Source organism: Xenopus laevis, chromosome 4L (genome assembly GCF_017654675.1).
Source record: "Xenopus laevis strain J_2021 chromosome 4L, Xenopus_laevis_v10.1, whole genome shotgun sequence".
Classification (NCBI taxonomy): domain Eukaryota; kingdom Metazoa; phylum Chordata; class Amphibia; order Anura; family Pipidae; genus Xenopus; species Xenopus laevis.
Window position 1 is genome coordinate 1,064,900 of NC_054377.1, and position 26,552 is coordinate 1,091,451.

Consider the following 26,552-nt stretch of genomic DNA (forward strand, 5'->3'; position numbering starts at 1 on the left):
AATTCCCTCACACACAATTCCCTCGTACACAATAATTCCCTCACACAAAAATTCCCTCAAATAATTCCCACACACAAATCCCCTCACACAACAATTCCCCCACACACAACAATTCCCCCACACACGATTCCCTCTCACACCAATTCCCTCGCACACACCAATTCCCTCGCACACCAATTCCCTCTCACACCAATTCCCTCGCACACCAATTCTTCCCTTGCACAATTCTCAAGACACTTTCTTTTAAACTGCTACATCGCTTTAGTCTCTTATACACTGGCTCATTCTAAGCAACTTTTCCATTAGTCTTCGTTTTTTTTTTTTATGATTTTCCTTTTTCTGACTTTTTCCAGCTTTCAAATGGGGGTCACTGACCCCATCTAAAAAAACAAATGCTCTGTAAGGCTACAAATGTATTGTTATTGTTACTTTTTATTCCTCCTCTTTCTATACAGGTCTCTCCTATTCCTATTCCAGTCACTAGTCATATTAGTGCATGGTTGCTAGGGGAATTTGGACCCTGGCTGTAACAAGGAATGGGCCCCCAGGCATTACAATCAGGATGAATTTCTCTATTAATCTATTTTGCTGCCCTTGTGCTGAATTCTGGGAGTTGTAGTTCAGTACCAGGAAGTACCACAGGCTGGGAATCACTGGTTTAAAGTGAGAGTTAATGAGCCAATGAAATGACACTGAGGCATTAATTAGTAATTAAATGTGTAACATGTTAAGGTGGCCATACACGGGCCGATAAAAGCTGCCGACAGACCGAGTCGGCAGCTTATTGGCCTGTGTATGGGGGCCCCCCGACGCGCTTCCCCAATCGAGATCTGGCTGAAAGTCGGGCAGATCTCGATAGGATGGGGTTAAAAATCCCGTCGGATCGCGGCTGCATCTGTTCGTTGATGCGGTCCCGCGATCCGACCGCCCATTTGCGAACGTGAAGGATCCGATCGTTGGGCCCTAGGGCCCACGAACGGATCAGCCCGATATTGCCCACGGAGGGAGATCCGCTCATTTGGCGACATCGCCAAACGAGCGGATCTATCCGTGTATGGCCACCTTTAGTGACGCTCATGTGCCCCAGGGCCGAGCTTATCTGCTGAGAGGATCTGGGCATGGGGTGCTACAGTTTTGCAATGAAAGTTGCTATTGGCTGCTCTACTTCTTTGGTATTCTATGGCTGCTACACTCAGTAGGCCATTCTATGGCTGCTACACTCAGTAGGCCATTTGTTGCAGGAGTCCCTGGACATACAAGGATATTACAGACAGAGGCAGAAGAGTATGGAGTTGTATATAGAGAATAGACCTCTCACCTGTCTCACACACTCAGACCATTGAAATCAATAGAACAGCGCCCCCTGCTGATGTCACACTGACTGAATCTGGGTAAGTCCCCCTCTCTTTATCAGCACATACAGAAATAAAAGCTGTTACTTACCCTTTAATCAAGTGGAGGGGCGATCCGTTATTCCCCCTGTCACCCCCCAACCTGGGTCCCTGCCCTCTCTCATTAATGTCTGTTTTATCAGCACTCGCTGTGTAACAACCCCCTCTACTTTCTGGAGTCTCCCCAAATATGCACCCCCCCTCTACAAGAGCAATAAGTCTGCACCCCTGGCCCATGTCTTCCCCGAAGCACGGGGGCCACAGTCATTCTGAAATCACTCATTCCCCTCTCTTGGTAGGGAATCCCATAACCTGACTGTCCTTACAGTAAAGAACCCCTTCCTATGCTGATGGTGAGATCTCCTTTCCTCCCCACCAATGAATCACTCATTCCCCCTCTCTTGGTAGGGAATCCCATAACCTGACTGCCCTTACAGTAAAGAACCCCTTCCTATGCTGATGGTGAGATCTCCTTTCCTCCCCACCAATAAATCACTCATTCCCCCCTCTCTTGGTAGGGAATCCCATAACCTGACTGTCCTTACAGTAAAGATCCCCTTCCTATGCTGATGGTGAGATCTCCTTTCCTCCCCACCAATGAATCACTCATTCCCCCTCTCTTGGTAGGGAATCCCATAACCTGACTGTCCTTACAGTAAAGATCCCCTTCCTATGCTGATGGTGAGATCTCCTTTCCTCCCCACCAATGAATCACTCATTCCCCTCTCTTGGTAGGGAATCCCATAACCTGACTGTCCTTACAGTAAAGAACCCCTTCCTATGCTGATGGTGAGATCTCCTTTCCTCCCCACCAATGAATCACTCATTCCCCCTCTCTTGGTAGGGAATCCCATAACCTGACTGTCCTTACAGTAAAGATCCCCTTCCTATGCTGATGGTGAGATCTCCTTTCCTCCCCACCAATGAATCACTCATTCCCCCTCTCTTGGTAGGGAATCCCATAACCTGACTGCCCTTACAGTAAAGAACCCCTTCCTATGCTGATGGTGAGATCTCCTTTCCTCCCCACCAATGAATCACTCATTCCCCCTCTCTTGGTAGGGAATCCCATAACCTGACTATCCTTACAGTAAAGATCCCCTTCCTATGCTGATGGTGAGATCTCCTTTCCTCCCCACCAATGAATCACTCATTCCCCCTCTCTTGGTAGGGAATCCCATAACCTGACTGCCCTTACAGTAAAGAACCCCTTCCTATGCTGATGGTGAGATCTCCTTTCCTCCCCACCAATGAATCACTCATTCCCCCTCTCTTGGTAGGGAATCCCATAACCTGACTTTCCTTACAGTAAAGATCCCCTTCCTATGCTGATGGTGAGATCTCCTTTCCTCCCCACCAATGAATCACTCATTCCCCTCTCTTGGTAGGGAATCCCATAACCTGACTGTCCTTACAGTAAAGAACCCCTTCCTATGCTGATGGTGAGATCTCCTTTCCTCCCCACCAATGAATCACTCATTCCCCCTCTCTTGGTAGGGAATCCCACAACCTGACTGCCCTTACAGTAAATAACCCCTTCCTATGCTGATTAATTGTACAGTGCTACAGAATATGTTGGCACTTAATAAATACGTAATAATAATAACAGCAGTTGATGAAGTTGAAGCTTCTCTTGATACAATTGTATCAGTGACTCGGTGGTACAGTGCGACTGTAATGAATAGGTATTGGGAATAATTAGGTATATGTATAATACATGGGGTTTCCATGGTGATATGGGGGGGGTGTAAGCGGAGAGCCAGGGGCACATTATACTCCTGATCTCTTGTCTGTGTAACTGCACTTTATCCCACTATTATGTACTTGATTACCCTTCCTCCTTATTGCCCCTAACTGGGCCCCCCTCGCTTGGGGTGAATGGTGTTGGGTTGCAGAGAGCAGGTTGAATGTCTGTAGGGAGGCAGTGAAGGAGTTAAAGGCTCCACTCACCTCTGCCCTGAGGCCACCGTACAAACGCCCAAATCCTCTGCCCTAATCCCTTTAATTAGAGCTTAAAGTGGCAGCTCAGTGTAAAGCAGATTTGTATGGAGGGAAACTCCCTTGTCATAAATCTGAGACATCCTCACCCTGATTTATTCATTTTATTGGCATCAGTGCAGTGCCAAATGATTCCATAAATCAGGGGGAGCCCCAATATAATGTTCCCTTCACTGCGTTCAGAAGGGGAACGAGCTGTTCCCCCCCCCCCATGGGGCAAATATACCCAACTTCTTCGGCCCCACCACCTCTCTATTCATTGGCTGGAACCCCCTAAAAAATCCAGGGAGACATTTGTCTCTAAGGAAGAGATCTTGTTCCCCATCTGCTGGGCAATTGGCTACGATTAGGGGCAATTCTGTCAGTGTGACATGGGGGGGGGGCTTTCTGTTTCGGGGAGATTCCTGCATGTTGGGAGGGTGCTGATAAAAAAATGAATTGAAAAGTTGCTTAGAATTGGCCATTCTATAAACTACTAAAAATTAACGGTGAACTTCCCCTTAATCCCAAGTGAATAAATGTCATGGTATGAGGGTCACATGGTGCTGTGAGTGACAGTTGAGGTGGCCCAGGACAAGAGCCAATCATCTTCCTCAACAGAGGACCCCCATATTGCCCCCAGTGATGTGCAGTGCTGTGTATCTGCCCCTACATGCTGAGCTCAGCTGGGGCATTCCAAGCTGATCCCATCTTTTGGCCCCAAGGCTGACAATCAGATCACATTGCAGCCTGTGCAGACCTGTTGGACATGGACCTTATCTGTGGCCCTTAAGTGGCCCCTCCCTGGTGGCTATTTCCAGCCTGACTGATCCTGAGCTGCTGCCGGTTGGAGGGGCCTGTGATTCTGTTCACTGGCCAATAATCTGCTGAGTTGGCTCATGTGTGGATGATAAATCCCATTTAACTCCATGTATCTGTGCCTTGTGTGGCCCCGTGGGCTCATGAACAGAATGTGGCCCTTGTCATAGAACAGATCCTGGGGACAATGGGTTATTTATATAACATTCCTCTGTGTGTGGGGCGGTTGTACAATCACATCTGATTCTCTTGCACCAACTCACTGTCCCCACGCTGCACCCCAATCTACTATTTACTAACACTCCCCTTTAACCCTCTCCTCCCTGGAGTTACAAGCTGCACCCCAATCTACTATTTACTAACACTCCCCTTTAACCCTCTCCTCCCTGGAGTTACAAGCTGCACCCTGATCTACTATTTACTAACACTCGCCTTTAACCCTCTCCTCCCTGGAGTTACAAGCTGCACCCCAATCTACTATTTACTAACACTCCCCTTTAACCCTCTCCTCCCTGGAGTTACAAGCTGCACCCTGATCTACTATTTACTAACACTCCCCTTTAACCCTCTCCTCCCTGGAGTTACAAGCTGCACCCTGATCTACTATTTACTAACACTCGCCTTTAACCCTCTCCTCCCTGGAGTTACAAGCTGCACCCCAATCTACTATTTACTAACACTCCCCTTTAACCCTCTCCTCCCTGGAGTTACAAGCTGCACCCTGATCTACTATTTACTAACACTCGCCTTTAACCCTCTCCTCCCTGGAGTTACAAGCTGCACCCTGATCTACTATTTACTAACACTCGCCTTTAACCCTCTCCTCCCTGGAGTTACAAGCTGCACCCTGATCTATGACCACTTTACGTGGCACCCAACAGCCATTCACAGGTTAACTACCACATATTATTTACATTAAAGGTTTACAGCGTGATTAAAAAGAAAATAAATCCATAGGTTTATACAGGTGATCTGAAATAAAACTCTCAGCTTATTCCCTGCTAGTTTAAAATTGGAAAAAAAGACAGACATTTAAAATCACAGCAAAATTATGTATCTCAAGGAATGCTTTGCAATGAAGAAACAAAATAACCATTCGAGTACCAGATGGCAGCAATGCATTGCACAGCAATGGCTGGATGGAAATGTATCTGGAGCCCAAATGGTTACACAAACCCAACCATAGGATTTAACATTTATACATTGCGAGTCTCCACATCAATCTTCTCTTCTGCCTATGACTAAGTGCTGGGTAAGCATGAAACGCGTTAGGCGTTAGAGGGAATACTATACATGTTTTTTAACTACTGTTGTGAATAAAATATATTTTTTTACTTAATAGCATGTTTTGGAGAAATTATTGAGACTGTAATGTGATACTTTGTCTTCTTTTTCCTGGATGTTTTTAATTTTTGGACTATTTATGGATCTTATGAATAACGAACATTAAAGGGATACTGTCAAGGGAAAAAAAATGTTTTGAAATGTATCAGTTAATAGTGCTGCTCCAGCAGAATTCTGCACTGAAATGCATTTCTCAAAAGAGCAAACAGATTTTTTTTATATTTAATTTTGAAATCAGACATGGGGCTAGACATATTGTCAATTTCCCAGCTGCCCCAAGTCATATGACTTGTGCTCTGATAAACTTCAATCACTCTTTACTGCTGTACTGCAAGTTGGACTGATATCACCCCCTCCCTTTTCCCCCCCAGCAGCCAAACAACAGAACAATGGGAAGGTAACCAGATAGCAGCTCCCTAACACAAGATAACAGCTGCCTGGTAGATCTAAGAACAACACTCAATAGTAAAATCCAGGTCCCACTGAGACACATTCAGTTACATTGAGAAGGAAAAACAGCAGCCTGCCAGAAAGCATTTCTCTCCTAAAGTGCAGGCACAAGTCACATGACCAGGGGCAGCTGGGAAATTGACAAAATGTCTAGCCCCATGTCAGATTTCAAAATTGAATATAAAAAAATCTGTTTGCTCTTTTGAGAAATGGATTTCAGTGCAGAATTCTGCTGGAGCAGCACTATTAACTGATGCGTTTTGGAAAAAAAAACATGTTTTCCGATGACAGGATCCCTTTAAGAATTTTTCCCGTTATGGACAATTTTTCCAATGGATTTTTTCTATGGACACTTGGATTATTACACTTTCACTCCTTCATATATTATTAATTGGTGCGTATGGCCTTTTTTATTAATCTTTTCTATTGTTTTTCTTTTTTTGTTAATGATTTCTTCTATTAACTTTCATCAACTTTAATTCTTTTGTATCGGTTTATGCACTTCCTTAATTAATTACCTGTTTATCCAATTACATTAATCATAGTTACACCCATTAATTTGTCACGTTACCAACCTATTCTTAATTTGCTTTGTACATTCTGTTCCAGTCTGCTTGTTAAAGGGGTTAAGGTGGGAAATGGCTGAACACTGATAAAGAGGGAAAGTAGAAAATAAATGTTGGTGATAAAAAAACAAACAAATAATATGATCAATAAAAGTAGAGGAAAACTGAACGAATTTCTCAGAATTGGGTTGAAGCCCTTTTCCTGTGTGTGAAGGGTTAATGTTCAGGTGAGATTTGGGGAGTGGTTTTGCCCATAGAACAGTCACAGGCCCGACCTTGGCACAGAGCTCACCCCCCAGGCTGTGAGAATTCCCGGCTGAGCCTCAGATATTCCACTGGAATTCCAACATCAGATCCCCCAGAGCTTGCACTTCTCTTTAGTTCCCTACCTGCCAGTCCCACCTACTGAGCTACTGCCCCCCCCCCGGGCTGATCATTTATTGCACTGGGGCCTTTTGCTAAAACCAACAGACTTTATAGAATGTGTATCTACCCCCCCCCCCCAGCCTTCACTTTAATGGGCTAATTAAAGGTTCTAATAATCCTGCAGTAAAATAAAGATGTTTATGGGAAGGAGAACCAGTGAGTGTATTTGCTACTGATCTGCCCCCTGTGTTACACCCCTGGGGCAAATACACAATAATGGCGCTGCCAATGGGAAGAGGTTCCCCCTGTTGGATCCGATCTGTAAATATAAATATATATATATATATACGGCCATTTAACCCCATACATATACTGCTCCCAACTCTCAGCCCATTTACTGTCCTGTTACCAGGGAGACTGGAGTCAATTAGTCAACTTTCTCTTCTCATTCCTGACTGTCACATTTCTCTCAAGCTCCTCCCTGTCTCTGTAACCCCTCCCGATTCTACTCCCTATCAGTCTTCCCCCCCCCCTCCCTCCAAATTTTCTGATACTCAGTGGGAGATCTGTCTGACACCCCTGGATTCAAGTCAGAATCCCATAAAGAATAATCCATGATTCTGGCATCTGTATCCCAAGTCTTTAGATGGTAAGCTCTTGTGATCCTCATGTTTCATGTTGTGCCTGTTTATGGTACAGCACTATGGAACCTGCTGGTGCTATATATAGTGTATATGTATACTGAGCAACAGCTTCTAGGGCTTTTGGACATTTATTTCCCCTGTCCTTAGAAGCAATGGCCCCCTGGTGGCAGCAGGAGGAACAGCAGCAGGTTGGATTGTTACAGTAAAGGGGAAATAAATTAGGGGTTGGGGGTAAAATAATCGCACAATTACAATGGTGTCTGGCCTGTGTCTGCCTCATTCTCCAGTAGTTCAGATACTCCAGTTCTGAGTCCAATGGGTCCGGTCTCTATTGCGTGTCACACGGGATTTACATGTCAGTGTCACGTGTTCCAATTTGTACCGTTTCAATTATCCCTGGTCAGATTGTCAGCTCTTGCAAACAGAATCTCAGTATAAACTTGTGTTTTGGGCTGAAGGGGGTGATTGCTGCCATCTAGTGGCCAATGGAACCCCCTGCCTGTGTTCTGCTTCTTCTTGTAGCCCAACCTTAAAGACCATTAGCCCCTGTTCCTGTCAGTCAGATGAGCACTTGCCAGTGTTCTCCCCTGAAAAGAACCCAACACCCCCACCCCATTGCTGGTCAAAAACCACATATAATAAAACCAATTGCAAATTGTCTCAGAATATCCCTCTCTGCAGCATACTAACAGTTAATTTAAAGGCAAACAACCCCTCTACGGTCCTTGTCACACACAACTGTCCAATAGGAGAGAGTCTGATTACATTTAGGCAAGTGTGTAGTTAGTTGGACTGATGCCGGTCTGCCCATTAAGTCCCACTGGACCAGGTACATATCAGAAACTCTTCCTCTACCCACAATACCATTACAGTCTGTGTCGCTGCTGAGTCCCTATTGTGCGGCTCTGGCATGTTAGAGGTTCCTTCCTTGCACAACCTGGAAGGAGACTGGGGTCGGTAATGTTCCATGGGCTGGATCTCAGTACTAGTTCTGCTCCGTATTCCCTTAGGTCTGGATGAATTTGATCTTCCCATTCTGGGCTGTTTCTATTACCATTATTTCTTTGGGCTCATATTTATTTGCCAGAACCTCAATCACATTGGCTATGTACCCCAAAGTCATTAGAAGTGGGACTGGTGCACATGTAACTGTACCAGAGAGTGTCAGGCTGATCCAGTGGTTCCGCTCATTGTACAATGGATCTTTGCAGATGTGCAGCTTAGGTCAGAACTTGGCATAGGAAAAAGGATTGGAGAGAATCAGCCACAAACTTGTTTTCTGAGCAATCCCTGTGCTGCGCCCATAATAGTATAAGGCGGCTTGGGGGGGGGGGGCCTCTTGTCCCCGTCTGAGCTCTGGGATTGTTCATCTCTCATATCCCAACCTTTGGGGCTTATTCACCTTGAGCTCATGGGACAGGAACGTAACACTATCTTTAAGTAAAACTCCAGCCTCTGTTCCCTGAATCCAGACTTTGTATCCCCCCACACACACACACACTTGAGGTTTCTACAAAGACTGATCTCACTGTGAGCTGTTTCAGTTTAAATTGCCCAATATCAGTGAGGTGCCATGGCCTAAAAATTACACCTGTACATAAATGGCCACCCTTATGCTCCTCCCACCCCTCTTCACTCTTTCCACTTACTGTGCTTTCTGCCCCTTCATCCCATTTGTCTTTCTACTCAGCACAGCCCTAATCCCAGTATTCCTGTTTCTCTCCAACCCTTGTGAAAAAAAAAATAATGCTTTTGTGCTACTTCTAACCCCACCCCCTCCATGGACTTTCACCCACAAAAATAGTAAAATAAATAAAATATATATTAGCAGCAAGTGAGGTTGCACCACAGTAAGGAATATAGGGCCCTGCCGGGTGCTACTGGCCCTTTAAGCCTGTGATGTCTGGGGATACAGGCCTGACACATGGAGGTGCATCAGTGCAGAGATTGGACACATTTTGGCATCAAAGGGTAAAAAATTACATCTGTAAATTACCCACGGTCACCCTATTGCTCCATCTTGGTACCACCCACCTGATACATTCATCTCAATACACTGTATATGCAGTCACATGATCACCTATAAGTATATACAGTCACAGACACCTTTGCCGCGCCCCACCCCCCACAAACACACACTAAAGCCAACGAATCAGAAAACGCAGTGGAATTTACAGAAGAGAATTTATTCTGTTCAGTTGCAGGAGTTTATGCGACCAGAGCGGAGGCTGTGGAGGACTCGCTGGAAAGAACAGAAAAGAAAAACATTAGTTTCTACCCACTCCCTTGTACATCCCAATAGCTGCTCAGTGCTGCCTCTGATATAGGAATCCAATAGACTCTACTAACCCCCTCCCAATAAGTACTGTAGTATAAACACAATGTGATGATAAAGTGACCTGCACCTTTCCAGCATCACGTCTGCCCATTGTTGTACCTGATGCTTCTAGAGACTGACACCCCTATAAACCCAATGGTTCCCCCGACATGTGGTAGAGAGAAGCAAAGTGACACTTACTACTTCCAGTTGGGAGGGAGGACTCTCCTGGTCTTGTAGTAACGAGCCAGACGGTGGATTCTGCTCTCAATGAGAATCAGACGGAACTTGGCATCTTTATCCTACGAGGGAACAACAGGGAACTCAATGCAACATCTCCTACAACTGCCCCCCCCATACACACTGTTCCCTATATAAACCCCAATGAGTTAACAGATACCCCCCAATCTATTTATTAGTGAGGCGCCTGCAAGTTACATGTATAGGAGCTTCTCTCTGCTCCAGCAATTTCCCTTATATTTGTACATGTATTTCCATCTATTTAGTGCTCTATCTATACACAAACACCATGCTCAGGGCAACTTACAGCCCATGAGATACAGAATCAATACACACATCCCCTACAGTGTGGCTCCTACTCAGTGAGCAGAATGGGGTACAGACAAAACCTCTCAACTTAAAGGGACAGTTCAGTTCAGTGTACAAATGAAAACTGGGTAAATGTATCTAATATAGTTAGTGAGGCAAAAATGTAATGTATAAAGGCTGGAGTGAGTGGATGTGTAACATAATAGCCAGAACACTACTTCCTGCTTTTCAGCTCTCTAACTCTGAGTTAGTCAGTGACTATAAGGGGGGCCACATGGGACATAACTGTTCAGTGAGTTTGTAATTGATCCTCAGCATTCAGCTCAGATTCAAAAGCAACAGATATGTCCCATGTGTCTCCCCCTCAAGTCTCTGATTGGTTACTGTCTGGTAACCAATCAGTGGAAGCCAAGAGAGCTGAAAAGCAGGAAGTAGTGTTCTGGCTATTATGTTACACATCCACTCACTCCAGCCTTTATACATTACATTTTTGCCTAACTAACTAAATTAGATACATTTTTTTATTTTGCACTGTCTATTTATTTACCCAATTTTTATTTTTATACTGGACTATTCCTTTAATGACTGGACCGGTGATCTGTAATTGCAGAGACTAGTGGGTTTAGGGCACAGAACAGGCAGAAAGACGACCATTCACAGGCAGAGTTAAACTGCCAATTCGGGTCCTTTAGAGGCCAAACTACCTCATTCCCATAACATCACACACCTATGGTGGGACTGTCAAGGGGGAAAGATTCACCAAATAAGTGACTCATCCAGTGTATGACAGTTTGTATGAGCTTATTGGTTACACCTCACACTGCTCCCCCAACTCAATGCCTGGGGTATCTCCCAGAGACTCTGCACCCCAGTAACAATGGGGCCCCCCAGCTGCTACAGAGAAACCTTCACTCACTCAGACATCCAAGGAAGGTTATAGTCCAACAGCAGCAAAGCTTTCTGGTAGAAACTGCGAATGATTGGAAACCAGTCATCACTGTGAGCAGAGCAACTGGGGAGCACTTAGTGCGTCCCCGGTTTTATAATATCCTTATATTTTACAAGAGGGGGTACTTTATTGACTATATAAGACACAGTAGGGGTACATTATGCACTGTATAATATATATGTACTTCTCTATAATCAGTTCCAGTAGTTGAGTGATATTCAGAAGAGCCACTTACCTTCCTGTTCCTCTCCAGGTGTTTGCGCACAGCCACGGCTTTCTTGATCAGGTGATACAGATCCTCGGGGAGATCAGGGGCCAGAGCCTTAGACTTGAGGATTCTCAGGATTTTATTACCAGTCACAAAACGGACTTGTGCGACACCGTGGGAGTCTCTGAGGATGACGCCTGTGACAGAAGCACCGCACTCATGTGTCAGCCTAACAGGTACATTATAATTATACACCCGGCCCCGCCCCTCTCTGATGTCACAGAAAGCCCAAATATATAAATGACTCCACCAGAACAGGACACAGCTAGATTGTGTGGAATCAAACCCACCCCACAACATGTGTGCAGTTCAGCTGAACCCTCCCGACCTGAAGGTCAGAATGATAATTAAGGGGCACCAGTTGTACTTTCCCACTGGGGCAGGTTCCACTCAGACATCCAAGGAAGGTTACAGTCCAACAGCAGCAAAGCTTTCTGGTAGAAACTGCGAATGATTGGAAACCAGTCATCACTGTGAGCTGCCCCCCGCTGTGCCCACCCGGGACCCTCACTCAGGGAGAACACAAGACACAAGTTTAAGGTGCACAAAGGGTGGGGAACCTTCACTTCTTTTACACACTCCCCAACCAACTAATCTCATGTCACACAGGGGAGGGACATTTCCCCTTTAGTTGTACTGTTATACAAGGGCCACAGGGAAGGGGAGGTGCTTGTCCCAAAGAGCGTCAGCGTCGCATGGTTTTAGAGCAAACGCTAGTTGATTTGTTTTAAAAGGGAAGTTGACAAACACTGAACTCACCGATCTGGGAGGGGGTCAGACCCTTCTTGGCCAGTTTGAAGATCTGTTCCTTGACATCGTCAGATGTGAGTTTGAGCCACTGTGAGATAAGGAGTCAATATGGGTTTAATTCTCACACATATGGACTGATGAGGAGCTGCACTGGATCTATATATTATTACTAACTGCTCCCCCAACTCAATGCCTGGGGTATAACTGCACCCCGATAATAATGGGGCCCCCCAGCTGCTACAGAGAAACCTTCACTCACTCAGACATCCAAGGAAGGTTACAGTCCAACAGCAGCAAAGCTTTCTGGTAGAAACTGCGAATGATTGGAAACCAGTCATCACTGTGAGCTGAGCAACTGGGGAGCACTTAGTAGCCCCCCGTGTGCTCCCCTCTGATATCCAGGGGCAAAAGCAAATTCAATTTCCCACCTGTAGCCTCTTCACTAGAAGCAGCTGGGAGGCAGCTGAACTAACAGGTTACACAGGGGGCGTAGATATAATATACAATATATATATATATCAGTATAGTGTGGGGCACCAGCAGGGGAGTTGTATGTGGAGCAGAGAGAACTAGTTCAGCACATCTGATACATAAGGAACATCTCCCACACTGATCTACTGTCACTCAACTGCCCCACAGCACCCCCCCATGCAAATGAACTCACCGTGGGGACACTGCGTCTGTATGGCAGCGCTGACTGGGACAGGCCCTTTCTGTAAAACAAAAACACAACCAACTGTCACATCCAGACTGACCCCAGGTTTATACAGCCAAAAACACTGCTTAGCTTTGTGCTGAGCCTGCAGAGGGGATTGTGGGAGTTGTAGTACAACAGATGCCAATAAGGAAAGTACAAACACCCCTGGGGCACTGCCTGTATTTACTGATTCCTTTGCCAAAGTGTCACCTTCTTCTCCCAACCCCTCAGCCCTGGGGCACCAGCACCAACTGTCATATATAATAATAAGGTGATTTGTGTGCAGCACCAGTATAGGCCCAGGGTGTAAATATAAAGCATGGGGGCAGTATCACGGTCACATTATTACAGATCTCAATCAGCAGCAACATTTACACACAGAGGACGTTGCTTCCCCTTTAATTTGCTGTTGCTGCAGCTCATACTGGTGCCTGTGCCACCATGTGTCTCTGTACATCAACAAATAGGGGCAGTTTAAATACTCAGACACATCTGGGGCCCTCCTGCTATACTTTAGCCCCTAACTGGGTGTGACAGGAGTTCAGGCTGCAGTCGATAGGCCACATGGTGACTGTACAAGTGCAGGGGGAGAGACAGTACTACAGGGGATGCCGGGAGTTGTAGGAGAGAGTAGTACAGGGGATGCCGGGAGTTGTAGGAGAGAGTACTACAGGGGAGGGTGGGAGTTGTAGGAGAGAGTACTACAGGGGATGCCGGGAGTTGTAGGAGAGAGTACTACAGGGGATGCCGGGAGTTGTAGGAGAGAGTAGTACAGGGGATGCCGGGAGTTGTAGGAGAGAGTATTACAGGGGATGCCGGGAGTTGTAGGGGAGAGTAGTACAGGGGATGCCGGGAGTTGTAGGAGAGAAGGGACAGGGCCGAGGAATGAGGCGCATGAGGAGAGGCCGGACAGACTCAGATCAGTGAGTGACACGAGGAGTAATTAGGATCCCCCCCAAAGGCCCAGTCTGAACCAGTAACATCCCAACAGCGGATCCGCCTTCCCCTCACAACCCCCGGTGACTCCACTAACGCCCCGTGCCCGTTCCCCGCTCTCACCCAGGAGCGTGCATGCGACCCATGATGGCGGCGGAAAGGAAAAGAGAGAGCGGAAGTGATCGGCACGAAGACTACTGCCCGGACCGGAAGCGCGTCTATAAAAAGGCGGGGTCGTACGGAACCCTCCTACGAACGCATCACGTGGGGACGTCTGCGTGTCAAGCCTCGACCTGGTGGAGAAAAAGTGGTTTTCCTGCTACCCGAAGCGGGAAGACATTGCTCCTCCCATGTCCCCAAAGCCGCCCGCCATATAATCCCAGTCTGTGCGTTCAGTCCCTATAGACGGGGGTCCCTGTCTCTGGCCCCGCCCCTTCACCATGTTCCTTCAGTCTCGACTTTCAGGCCCCGCCCATATTAACATCACCGCTCTCCTGTGTGAGGAAAGAATTGAGTGAGTGGGAGGAGTCGGTCACTATTATTTCACCACAAATGTTGTTCCCCCATTCTCCTCATTCTCTTCCCTCTTATGTGTCTTATTCCTGCGCCCCAATAACTCCCTGACACCCACCCCTGTGTCCCACAATAACTCCCTGACACCCCTGTGTCCCACAATAACTCCCTGACACCCCTGTGTCCCACAATAACTCCCTGACACCCCTGTGTCCCACAATAACTCCCTGACACCCCTGTGTCCCCCATGTCAGGGCCAGTTAAGGCCTTGGTGGGCCTGGGGCAAAGAGCTGACTGTTGGGCCCCAATAACCTCAGAGCCCAGCACTCACCCATTTAACAAAAGCGAATTCAGTCATGTCAGTATTAAATGAATAATGAGAAGATTAAACGCAGATCTGACGGTATTTCTACATAAAGTCGCATAATGAGCATATTAACCCCAGCTGTGCCAGTACAATCACTGTAGAAACGATGAGAAGTGAAGGATGAACTCAGTAGCAGCTCCAGGTATAAATAGCCAAAGAATTGCTAGCAGTGTGACAAGGGGCAATTCCATGAACCCCCCGAGGGCAGAAGCGACAGGAGGGAAGAGACAAGTAGAGAATCTCATCATTGACTCAGTGAAGGTGCCGGCGTCACGGTGGCGAGTGTAACAGTCGGTGGCGCCGCCGCAGATCAGGAGGAAGAGTTAAGTGGCCCCGTATGGGACGCGCCAACGCCAGGCTCCGAAGCGCAGCTCCTCCCCCTCTCTCCAGACTGCGGCACGTGGGGCTTCGCTTCCTTTTCGTGGCCATTTCCACTTTCCAGTTTGGGGGGGGTGCAATGTAAGTGGATGGGCTCAGCCCTAACACACTACAACACCAGCACCAACCCTTGATTTGCATGATTAAAGTGGCCCTGCCCCATGTATAAAAACCACAGACTTGCCCTGTACATACTGTACCCAGGGATGGCAACCGGCATTACTAATAATAGTAATAATACTAGTAATAATGATACTACTAGTAATACTAATAATAGTAATAATACTAGTAATAATGATACTACTAGTAATACTAATGATAGTAATAATACTAGTAATAATGATACTACTAGTAATACTAATAATAGTAATAATACTAGTAATAATGATACTACTAGTAATACTAATAATAGTAATAATACTAGTAATAATGATACTACTAGTAATACTAATAATAGTAATAATACTAGTAATAATGATACTACTAGTAATACTAATAATAGTAATAATACTAGTAATAATGATACTACTAGTAATACTAATGATAGTAATAATACTAGTAATAGTAATAAAAGATGTTTCTGTGCAGTGTCCTCTCCTGGGCCCCTTGTGCTACAAATATTATATTCCCTATTTTTCCTTTTCAATGAGCCCAATCTGGTGGGATCTCTGTCCTGGCACCCCTCATTCTGTACACATTGGGGTTCATGAGCTGAAGCCAAGAGTTCCGTAGTGTGTAACATGGACATCTACTTATGGGGCTAAATATCAAAGCCCTGGTTCTACCGCTCATGAACCTTTTGTTCTTTTGGGGGCCAGTGTATTACACATTCTCTTACCTGTGATGTAAGACTGGGGGGCCCGTACATATGTGGCTTTACTTTAGTGGAACATTTACCATTATTAAGTGTCGTGGGCCGTGTCCAATCGGGGCCACATGGGGCTGATCTGATCCCTTGGGCCTAGCCGGTAAAATACCTGCTGGGGCCGGTATTACAAATTTACCCGCAATGTAGCTGCCGGTAATTTGTAATACCTATAACAAAAGCCCTTGGCCCTCCGCCAGAAACGTACCCCTGCTTCGTCTTCTGCCCCTCTTGCGATGGGGCCCCGCCCCCTTTCACATCACGCTGCTCCGCCCCTTTTTACTTCACAACCAGCCCATTTACCCTTGGCCCGCCCTTCTTTGCGTCACGGCGTTACCGCCCCCCCATCACTGGCCGGTACATTTTTTTAAAAAAGGTGGCAACCCTACTTGGACTCCAAGTCATACTCAAGGCCAATGGCAGCAGAAGAAGATTAACACAGTCCTGCTCCTGCTCCAGAGGAACTTTCCAACCAGTGGGATAGAAATCTGCCCAATTCTCAATAGAATCAGCACAGGAATTTCTTTTTATTATTATTTCAAACCCGGGACTGTCCAAACCTCTGTTAGAGAAGGAAACCCATTAGCCCCAAAGGCCAGACACTGTACAGTGACCCATAAAGGGTTTTGTTGCCCCAATTGATCAGAACTGGAGGAAATTAAGATTCCTCTTCACTAATTCCCACGGGCCCACCCAGGACTCCCGTATCCCCGGCACTTCTTTATGTGCCATTTTACCAGTATGTGTTTACTACTCTCCCAATTACACCAGGTATAAATGAGGGGGGGGGGAAATGATATTTCAGGGTTTAATAATAAAATAAATAAACAATAGGCAGAAAATATTCTCAAATCAAATCCCTTTTTATTAAACTCATATGAACAGTCTTCCACTTTACACTCTCAGGTTCAGGATATAAAAGTAAATCCCACTTTCCCAATTTCCAGTGTAATTATCCCCGTGTCACTGGTGCAGGGACAAAGGAGAAGAATCATCCGGCCTGGGAATGGGGGCAGATTTGTTCCTCTGATTATTGTTTCCCGTCAGTATCAAAGTCCAGAACGAGCACCTTTGTTGGCTCAGACGTGAATCTGGATCTCTTGGAAACGGCACAGACGAGTTTTGTGTCGGACACGTGGAACTGGGTGAAACAAGGCCCTTTTGTTTGGGACAGCGCCAGATTCAGCAGAAATGCACCACTTTTCCAGTCCCACAGCATCATGGTTCCATCATAGGAGCTAGCAATCACACAGTTCCTTCTGAGCTGCAGACTTTCCATTCGGCTTGGGATTTGGTCCGGACCCCGCAATGTACATAAGCACCGCCCTGCGTTAATGTCCCACACTTTAGCGGTGCAGTCGGAATTTCCACACACAAGAATATTTCCAGCCAGTGCCACTGCACTAATAGCGAATGGGTACCCACTTAGTGTCTGGATACATCGCCCAGTTTCCATATCCCAGACCCTTATGGTGGTCCTGTCAGACACAGTGACAACTCGGCCCCCATCAAACTCTAAAGTAGAAGTCTTGTCGGCGGGACCTTGCAGAGTGAGCAGGCAGATCCCTCTCTCCGGGTCCCATATTCTTACTGTAGAATCATAAGCAAAGCTCACCACTCTTTGGCCATGATATCTGACACATTTGATAAAGTCTTGGTGCCCCCTGAGGACATGAAGGCACTGGCCTGTCTCAATATCCCAAACTCGGATGGTTTTGTCTTGGGAACCACTTACTGCCCTTTGGCCACAGAGATGGACGCACTCTACGGCGGCGGTGTGGCCAAACAGGGTGTGAATGCAGACGCCGCTCTCTGCATTCCATACTTTTAACGTTTGATCCAAAGATCCGCTAATTATTACATCAGCCCTCATTTGTGTTGTAAATATGATATCTGTGTGGCCAACCAGAGTTATCAAACATTCTCCAGTGACTGATGACCACACCTTTATGGTGTTCCAACGGTCACTCGTGAGTATTCTCCTCCCATCGAATTCCATACGTACAATGACTTCATCGTCGTGCCTTAGACGTAAGTTTATTGACTTGAATCTTCCTTGGTGCCAGTTGGTATTGATCCTGTGCTGGTTCATGTAGGCTCTCTTCCATGGACCGGCCGTAAAACCAGGATCTCTGCTTTTTGTCATGTCCGGCGGTTCTGCGATCCGATCAGCCTTGCACTTTCCCTGCCACAGACCTTCATCCTCAGCCAACTGTCTCCAGCGCTGGCAAGTCTGTGCCACCTGCAGGATCTCCTTGCCATCAAGGTACCAGAGGATGCGCAATGCCAACTCATCGGGTAACCAGGAGAACAAGTCCTCAGGAGCACTGGTCTCCATTGTACCCTTCTTTGCTTCTCCTTCCGGTTCACACCAGTTTAGCTGCAATATTATTCCTGAAAGCTGGGGGAGGCAACAGTAATCTGACCTTTGTTCTGAGCTGGTTCCACTGATCCCCCAGCAGGAGTGGCAGTTAGCAAGGTCCACATGGGCAGGTCCTTGGGAATTGAAGCTGCTGGCCAGATAAACAAAGGCAGCTCCTAGGGAACAGAAGATCCCAGGAGGACTGGGAATTCCCAAGGAATGAGAATAGAAAGCACGTGATTGAAGTGGTGCAGCAGCTTTGTGACACCCACTTTCCTTTGTGTCAATCATTGCCTGTCCCTCTCCCCCATGCACTCAGCTGGGATGTAGCAGCCAATAGGAAGAGAGCCAGAAAAGGACACTGAGAATGCTATTGGCTGTTATGGAAGCCACCAGCTAGTGACAGAAGGAGCATTTGTGCCTCAGTCAGGGGTGGAGCTGCTGGGGTAGAAGAAGTAATGACCCCTGAGGGGTAGAAATGGGGAATGTGAGTAATGGCAAAAACTCCTACTGCACCCAGAATCTATTCCATATCTTTGTGTTATATCCAGTGTGACCACATGCAGCAAAACTTCTCGAGGACCCTCTTCCCATCCACAAGAATGTCAACTGTCGCTAGAAAAACATCCGACCCCGGTGTTATTTAATGGCACCAAATGATCACTCATTTGGACACAAAATGCAACACAACTTTTCATAGGCGCACTCTCACCCAGTAGAGGGGTACCTGCTGCGTTCCCCTTTTTATTGCCAATAAACAGAATGGGTGATGCATATCAGCAACAATACTTTAGGGTAAAACTACATGGGAGATTCTCATCAGATTTTATGGGTCAGATTTTATCTGATCATGCCATGCAACACCACACAACTCTGTGCAACACCACACAACCCTGTGCAACATCACACAACTCTGTGCAACACCACGCAACTCTGTGCAACACCACACAACCCTGTGCAATACCACACAACTCCGTGCAACACCACACAACCCTGTGCAATACCACACAACTCTGTGCAACACCACACAACTCTGTGCAACATCACACAACTCTGTGCAACACCACGCAACTCTGTGCAACACCACGCAACTCTGCAACACCACACAACTCTGTGCAACATCACACAACTCTGTGCAACATCACACAACTCTGTGCAACACCACACAACTCTGTGCAACACCACACAACTCTGTGCAACACCACGCAACTCCGTGCAACACCACGCAACTCTGTGCAACACCACGCAACTCTGTGCAACACCACACAACTCTGTGCAACACCACGAAACTCTGTGCAACATCACACAACTCTGTGCAACATCACGCAACTCCGTGCAACACCACGCAACTCCGTGCAACACCACGCAACTCTGTGCAACACCACGCAACTCCGTGCAACACCACGCAACTCTGTGCAACACCACACAACCCTGTGCAACATCACACAACTCTGTGCAACATCACACAACTCTGTGCAACACCACACAACTCCATGCAACACCACACAAAAGCACAAGTTTTTGTAGGATGCTACAAAATCTGATGCCCCAGGTTAGACTGTAAAGTCCGATCAGATAAAGTCAGATGGAGTGTTTTGTTCGTACGTTTACATCCGTCAGTCAATATATTTCAATGAGGAAAAAAAGACTTTCCAGCAGAACTCCACAATCCGATGTGCTGTGGCGACCAGTCGGAGGGGCAGAATATAATGTAAGTTAACGAAACATCGCAGCTACAAACGACATGCACCCGACTATCAGATGAAGATGCAGCATGCGGCGTTCACATCCGACTGACGGATCCATGTCGTTTGTAGCTGCGATGTTTCGTTAACTTACATTATATTCTGCATTTCCTCGGATCATGGAGTTCTGCCCTCAATCTTGTTGGATGAAGACGCAGAGATCACATCCGACAGTTGTGTCATTTGGGAAATTTTCCATGTAGTTTATGAATCCGATTTTTGTGTCAGTCCCATTATATTTTAACCCACAAGACATCTGACTTGTAGGATGCGTTTTGTCAATCTGGCACCGTCCTACAAAAGCGCTCATGGAGTTCAGCCCTTACTGTTGATAAATATATGTTACGGGCGTTATATTCAACCCTTTAAGCGCTGCAATGCATTGTCGCCAGGGTTGCCAATAAACAAGAGCTGCAGCATTGATCAAAGTAAAAGCCAAAATTGTACAATATGTTGTGTCGTCACTATGGTTCCCGTGCGGTGACACCAGAGATTCTGTACTCTACCGCACTACTAGAGTTAAATGTGTGCACTTAGTTATAAAGTGACCCTGACATCATAGATGCAGAATTTTAAAAAGTATCTCATTTATTTTCCCATAGAGAATAAAGTGCTCCGGCTAAGCTTCAGTAATGGAGAAACAGAAACCATGTTGTGCGGTGCTGTTTGTGGTTTCCAGTCGTTCGGACATGGGGCCGTGGGTTGGAGATCGTAAGGGATCTGCCTTTCAGCACTGACCCCAATCTACAAAGAATAGACTGTTGCTCATAACGATTCATTTGGAGATCTCTTCATCTCTCTGGGCAGGAAAATTTGAGGGATTTGCTCAGTCTAAGAAAATTCACAGGTTTTACTATTCTTCATATTTTTTCATAAATATCCAGCACCATAATCTTTTTGGCCTTACAATCTGAGCCCCAGGTTCTCGCACAGACACGTTTTGTATTAGAGATGTAAATACGAGTCACAAAAATGTAATTTTTTTCCACTCCGATCATTTTACTCAGATACCCCAGAGGGGCACAGTCCCAAAATCTGTTTCTCATCACAAAGTTCCTGTGGGGTGGGACGGTCTCCATGTGGCTTAGACACTGCGCCAAATCTTAAAATGCCTGAATTCCCTTCTGTGTTGCTGCCAAATAAAGGAGAGGAACAATTATAATATTCCCAAAAAAACATATTGGCCTTCAGTGCAAGGAGGTAGGTCTCTATAGCTGGTATTGTCTGGATGCTTCAGTGTCCCACTGTTATTGGACCTTCGTCAGTGACCAGTAACATCCACGTGCCTTTTAGCTCCGAGTGAAGGAAAGTATCAGTGGGACCTTGGAAACTGTACAAACACATTTGTGTGTCAAGGTCACAAAGCGCCTCTCGTGAAAGCTCAATAATCTCTGGTAGTTATTAATGAAAATAAAAGGTCAGCACTTGATGCACCATTAATACGTGTGAGCACCGGCCTGTCTCAATCTCCCTAATTTGGATGGTGCTGTCACATGACCCACTCACTATGGATTTCTCGTAGAGACACGTACAGCTCACATAATGGTTATTACTGGGTCACATCCACTAACAATGATGTGATCTCTCATTTGTATTTCTGTCATACCACGTGTCAGTCCAACAAGGGTCCTTAGACACTCGCCCGTAACTGCCGACCAGATCTTAATTATCTTTCCAATTACAATACAAACCATTTTCTTCCCATTAAATTGACATAGATTCCAACTAAGATCCTCATTTATATCCAGTGTGATTGTTCTGAATGTGCCTCGGTGCCAGTTGGAATCAGTCCTGAGCTGTTTAATGGAAGCTCTTTTTGAGGGACCAGATCTAGAGGCTTTAGCCTTTCTCCTTGTTATACACAGCGGCTCCTCAATGCCACGAGCCTTGCACTTTCCCTGCCACAGACCTTCATCCTCAGCCAACTGTCTCCAGCGCCGGCAAGTCTGTGCCACCTGCAGGATCTCCTTGCCATCAAGGTACCAGAGGATGCGCAATGCCAACTCATCCGCTAACTGACACACATAGTCCTCACTGGCTTCCATTCTGCTCTGACTGGCACAACCCATAGCCCTTCTGGCTCACTCACACTTTGGGGTGAGTTCAGCTCCTCCTGACGGCAGATGGAGGCCACAGCAAAATGATCAGACCTCTGTGCTGAGCTGGTTACATTGAGCCCCCAGGAACAGGGGCAGTTAGCAACATCCACATGGGCAGCTCATCTGGAATGGAAGGTGCTGGAAAGCTAAACGAAGGAAGTTCCTATGAAACCGAGGATCCTGGCAGGACCAAGAAGTGAAAGTAGAAACTTTGCAGAGAGCAGGATCCACTCAGCAGGTGATTTCAATTGTGCAGCAGCTCTGTGCCACCCGCTGTCAGTTCTAACTGCCTGTCCCTCCCCCTATTTACACATCTAGGAAGTGGCAGCCAATAGGAAGGGGGCTGAGAAGGACACTGACAGTTCTATTGGCTGTTACGGAAGCCACTTGATGGCAGGTGACAGAAAGGAGCTTTTGTGCCTCAGTCAGGAGGTGTGGGGGGGGGTGGAAGTAAAATCCCAAAAAAACATTACAAAATAATCCCTTTGTCTCCTCCCGGTGTCAAACAGTTGCAAAATAATTCAGTGAAAAACTGGAAGCGGAATGTAAAAGTCCATATTTGTACTCAGACCTGTATCCATCAGACTTCGGTCAGTTTGCTTGGGGGTCGGCCAGTGATCATCAACAGACAAGGAAGCCGCATCTCCTGCTCTTCTAATCAGCGGCTCAACTAGATATTACTGGGCCCCACAGCAAATTATATTTCAGTCCTCCAAAATGTCTGTATATTTGTTGAAATTGTATGTGATTTATGGCCTCACGGGGCCCCTTGCAGCCTCAGGGTCTGCTTCCTAAATAGTTACACCCCTGCTTTTAATAGTTTGGGCCGTCGGACTAAACAAACGGAACAACAGAAAGGGACCTACCATGTAAGGTGTCCGTACAGTCCATGTACAGTTAAGGGATTGGGTTCCCTTGGGTGTTTATCCACCTTCCCCCAATATAAAAAGATAACATTTCAATTCTAAATGTCTCTGAAGAGGAATTTGTCCAAAGATCTATTTCTCATCCACATCAGAGTTTAGAACCGTCAGCTGCTTTTTCTCTCTGTTCCATACGCAGAGCGGGACCCAAACTCTGAGTCGCTCATGACAAAGTCCTTGCGGAGTCGTACGTTGCCCGTGTTGCTTTTCTATTGGTCCAAATCTTGCTAAAATGAATTCCCTGCAGTTTTATTAGCCGGTAAAGGAGCGGGACGATCATAATATGTTCTTATCTCTGTCTCTATATCAGTAACCGTTATTGTACCAGTCCCAAAAACCATGAATTGCCCCGTCCTGTTCAGCTTTAAGTGACGGACAAACTGAAGAACAAGCTCCAAGTCTCAAGGTGCCAGATTTCAAAATGGTGCCCAAGTGAAAATTCCCCTAGAAGAGGGAATGAGAAAGTTCCACACAGGAAGTTCTCTGGGAGAGGAGGATGCTGGGAAGATAAAGTTCTAGTGGAAATGTGGAATTAGTTAAATCTCCTATGTGTAGGGTTTTCACCTTTTCCTGAAAAAAATACCGGCCTTCCTTTATGTTTGTCCTTTTTCCCTATTATTAACATTGGGATCAATCCTCATTGTTACTGGCCAGGCCAGTAAAATACCAGCCAGGTGGCAACCCTACCTATGGGCTGAGCAGAACCACTGGAGTCTCTTCAGGTTCAGGAAGGGTTAATCCTGTGAAATTGAGTCGATTGATTCCCCTCACTCCTGCAGCTCTTGCTCCCGCCCCTTCCCATGAACAGCATTTTCATTTGCTCTGTATCATCTGCCCTCCTGCATGAGCCAATCACTGCCTGTCCCGCTCTTACATTCACCCGGCAGGGAAGCAGCAGCCAATAAGAAGAGCGGATGAGTCACAGATGCAATGCCATTGGCTGAAGGCAGATACACAGCAGGGAGCGGAGAAGTTGTTACTGGGACAGGGGATAGAAAGGAGCACTTGTACTTTAACATCACCGCTGATATTACCCATAGCAACCAACCAGCAATCACATCTGAACAGTCACCTGCAAGTTCTGACTGGTTGCTAGAGGCAACATAACCGGCGATGTTTGTCTCCAGTGTTAATAAGTATATCCAGTGTGTCCCCCCTCCTCCCACTCCTAATGTGACCCCCTACATCCCTCATGCTGTGCAGGTTGTCGGAGCCTGTGCTATTGCTTTGATGACAATGTATCTTGTATGCTGCCATAAAGCAAAGCTGGGATGCTGCAAAACAGGAAGCAGCTAAAGGAAGGCCTAGAGGCCCCTCGTACACAGTGTTTGTTTATGTGCAGTTAAGAGGGGCCCTTGGCTGCTGTCTAGAAGTCTGGTTATAGCTACTGGCCCCTGGACTGGCCCTGGCTCTTCTCTATTCCTGCCCTGTGCCTACCGACCTGTGTCTGTTATTTGCATTTGCCCTAGTTCTGCCCCTTACCAACCCCAGTCTGATTTCTGCCCTTCTGGGCTCCCAGTACTGGGGGTTGTACCTCTCCTCTTCATCACAAGGGATATTGGGGTTTGGGCTCTTTCCCTCATGTCATAAGTACGTCTGTCTGCTGCAGCCTCAGCACCAGTGCCCCCCGGGGTCGGACTGCCCCCCGGGGTCGGACCAAAGAGTCTTCCTGTGGGTCACAGCTCAGGACAATTTATTTTGTTATTTCCACCATAATCCCAGTGTATATAACATTTTTGTCTGAACCCCATGGGCCCCTGCATGTCAGTTCTCTGGTGGGCCCTAGGGGGCCCAATCCTACAGTATCTTTGTAATTGCACCCCGTAAGGTATATGTACCCCAGTTTAGTATCTGAAGGAGGCCCCGCACTGGCAGGGTCCCAGACACAGTGTTAATCTGGATTTGGCTTCTCTCCTATGAAGAAGTTAACTCAGCACTTTACTATGTTGGATGTTTTATGGCCACCCCCAAACTGTGACAACTGCAGCCCTGGCCCTACTCGTGCTCCCACCCCTGCCCAAAAGTTTCCTTAGTTATTTGCCTCCTTCTTTAGTGGATTTAAATGGCAGGTCAGCTGTAACACAGGGGCAAATTACAGGGAGTAAGGGGCATAAAAGCTGATAGGAAGGGGCAGTTGTGGGACAGGGAGTTAATCAAACTGTCAGGCCTCATAGGAAGGGGCAGTTGCAGGACTGGGGGTAAATGTTACCGTAAAGAGCTGATACCAAAGGGCAGTTATGGGACAGGGGGGTTACTCCTATGGTAAGGGCAGTTGTGGGACTGTACACACAGCATGAGGGGGTTAGTGACACCCCTATATACAGTAGCCTTACATTAGGATTAGGGGAGCAGCTAAAACTGTCAATTCCCAGATCTTTCCCTGATTAGGTCACCCGAGTAGTAAAACCAAACGGATATAATAATAATTATAATAACCTGCAGACTCGGCTTTGGGTGGCAGATTTGACAGTGTTAACTTAAACCCTGTTACCCCAAAGATTTTCTAATGGGCCCATTAAATGTTCTTTGCTCAGAATACTGAGGTTTTTTTTCAAGCCTCTCTGGGGGGGGGGTGTTCCGCATTGTGATTGGTTAATGTGACTGATTCGGTCCTTTCTTTTCTGGAAGCCAGAACCCCCCTACTCTGAATAGGTAATGTGTTATTTGGGTGCCAGTATCAGCTGCTCTTACTTTAATATCTGTTGGGTCGTTACTAGGAGTAGGAGGCTTCTAATAAATATAGGGAACAGGGCCGAAATATTTGGAAAGGGATTGGATTAAAAGGAAATTCAATGCAGCTCTGCCCACTGGATCTTCTAGATGTGTGTGTGTCCCTGTTGGGTCAGATAACATTGTCATTTACTGAATGTTGTGCCAGACAGAGTCCAGTTGTGTAACCACATTGCAGGTTGTAGAGAATTGTAGTTGTCTTTGCTGGACCAACAATTGGATCATAACAGAGGCCTATGGAGGAGAGGACTGCCTCAATGTTCTTGTCCTATGGGGTTTTCAAACCTGCCCAATAGATATCAGGGAAGGGCCCATACATGGACAGGGAAGCATTCGGCTGGCTCTGAAGGGCCCAAACTGAGCTCGACTGCTGGAGTATGAGCAGCTTTACACGTCAATATAAGTATCTGATAGGAATGGCTGCCTCTGGGACTGAGAGGACTAATCCTACTGTATGAGGCTGATAGGAAGGGGTATCAGTAGTACTGCAGGATACAGCACAGAATACTAGAGCTCCTCGGACAGTACCCGGTGTAGTGGGAATATA

General features: G+C 46.5%; 2 protein-coding genes and 4 pseudogenes across 3 annotated transcripts; all 6 read right to left on the reverse strand.

Annotated features, from left to right (window-relative positions):
* Positions 1–9,722: 9,722 nt before the first annotated feature.
* rps13.L (ribosomal protein S13 L homeolog) lies at positions 9,723–14,202 on the reverse strand. Of its 2 annotated transcripts, NM_001086882.1 has the most exon segments (6): positions 9,723–9,799; positions 10,076–10,176; positions 11,608–11,777; positions 12,400–12,478; positions 13,055–13,103; positions 14,147–14,202. In NM_001086882.1, coding segments are annotated over 6 exon segments (456 nt in total). In that variant the 5' UTR covers positions 14,170–14,202; the 3' UTR covers positions 9,723–9,765.
* On the reverse strand, positions 11,336–11,426 carry LOC121403495 (annotated as a pseudogene).
* Positions 12,027–12,117, reverse strand: LOC121403497 (annotated as a pseudogene).
* On the reverse strand, positions 12,646–12,736 carry LOC121403496 (annotated as a pseudogene).
* A 2,786-nt stretch (positions 14,203–16,988) lies between the features above and the next one.
* LOC108713709 (F-box/WD repeat-containing protein 7-like) lies at positions 16,989–18,935 on the reverse strand. The gene has a single exon (XM_018257223.2). The coding sequence runs from the start codon at positions 18,797–18,799 to the stop codon at positions 17,177–17,179; it is 1,623 nt and encodes a 540-aa protein (XP_018112712.1). The 5' UTR covers positions 18,800–18,935; the 3' UTR covers positions 16,989–17,176.
* A 1,043-nt stretch (positions 18,936–19,978) lies between these two features.
* LOC108713710 lies at positions 19,979–26,542 on the reverse strand (annotated as a pseudogene).
* Between the last annotated feature and the right edge of the window lie 10 nt (positions 26,543–26,552).

Bases quoted from the DNA above. Each gene is read 5' to 3' on its own strand.
- rps13.L (XM_041589160.1), bottom strand. From the start codon at position 11,940: ATGTTGTGGGGTGGGTTTGATTCCACACAATCTAGCTGTGTCCTGTTC. The intron at 10,177-11,607 runs GTAAGTGGCTCT...GTTCCCTCGTAG, and splicing joins ACCTGGAGAGGAACAGGAAG to GATAAAGATGCCAAGTTCCG. The intron at 9,800-10,075 runs GTAAGTGTCACT...TGTTCTTTCCAG, and splicing joins CTCCCTCCCAACTGGAAGTA to CGAGTCCTCCACAGCCTCCG.
- LOC108713709 (XM_018257223.2), bottom strand. From the start codon at position 18,799: ATGATTGACACAAAGGAAAGTGGGTGTCACAAAGCTGCTGCACCACTT.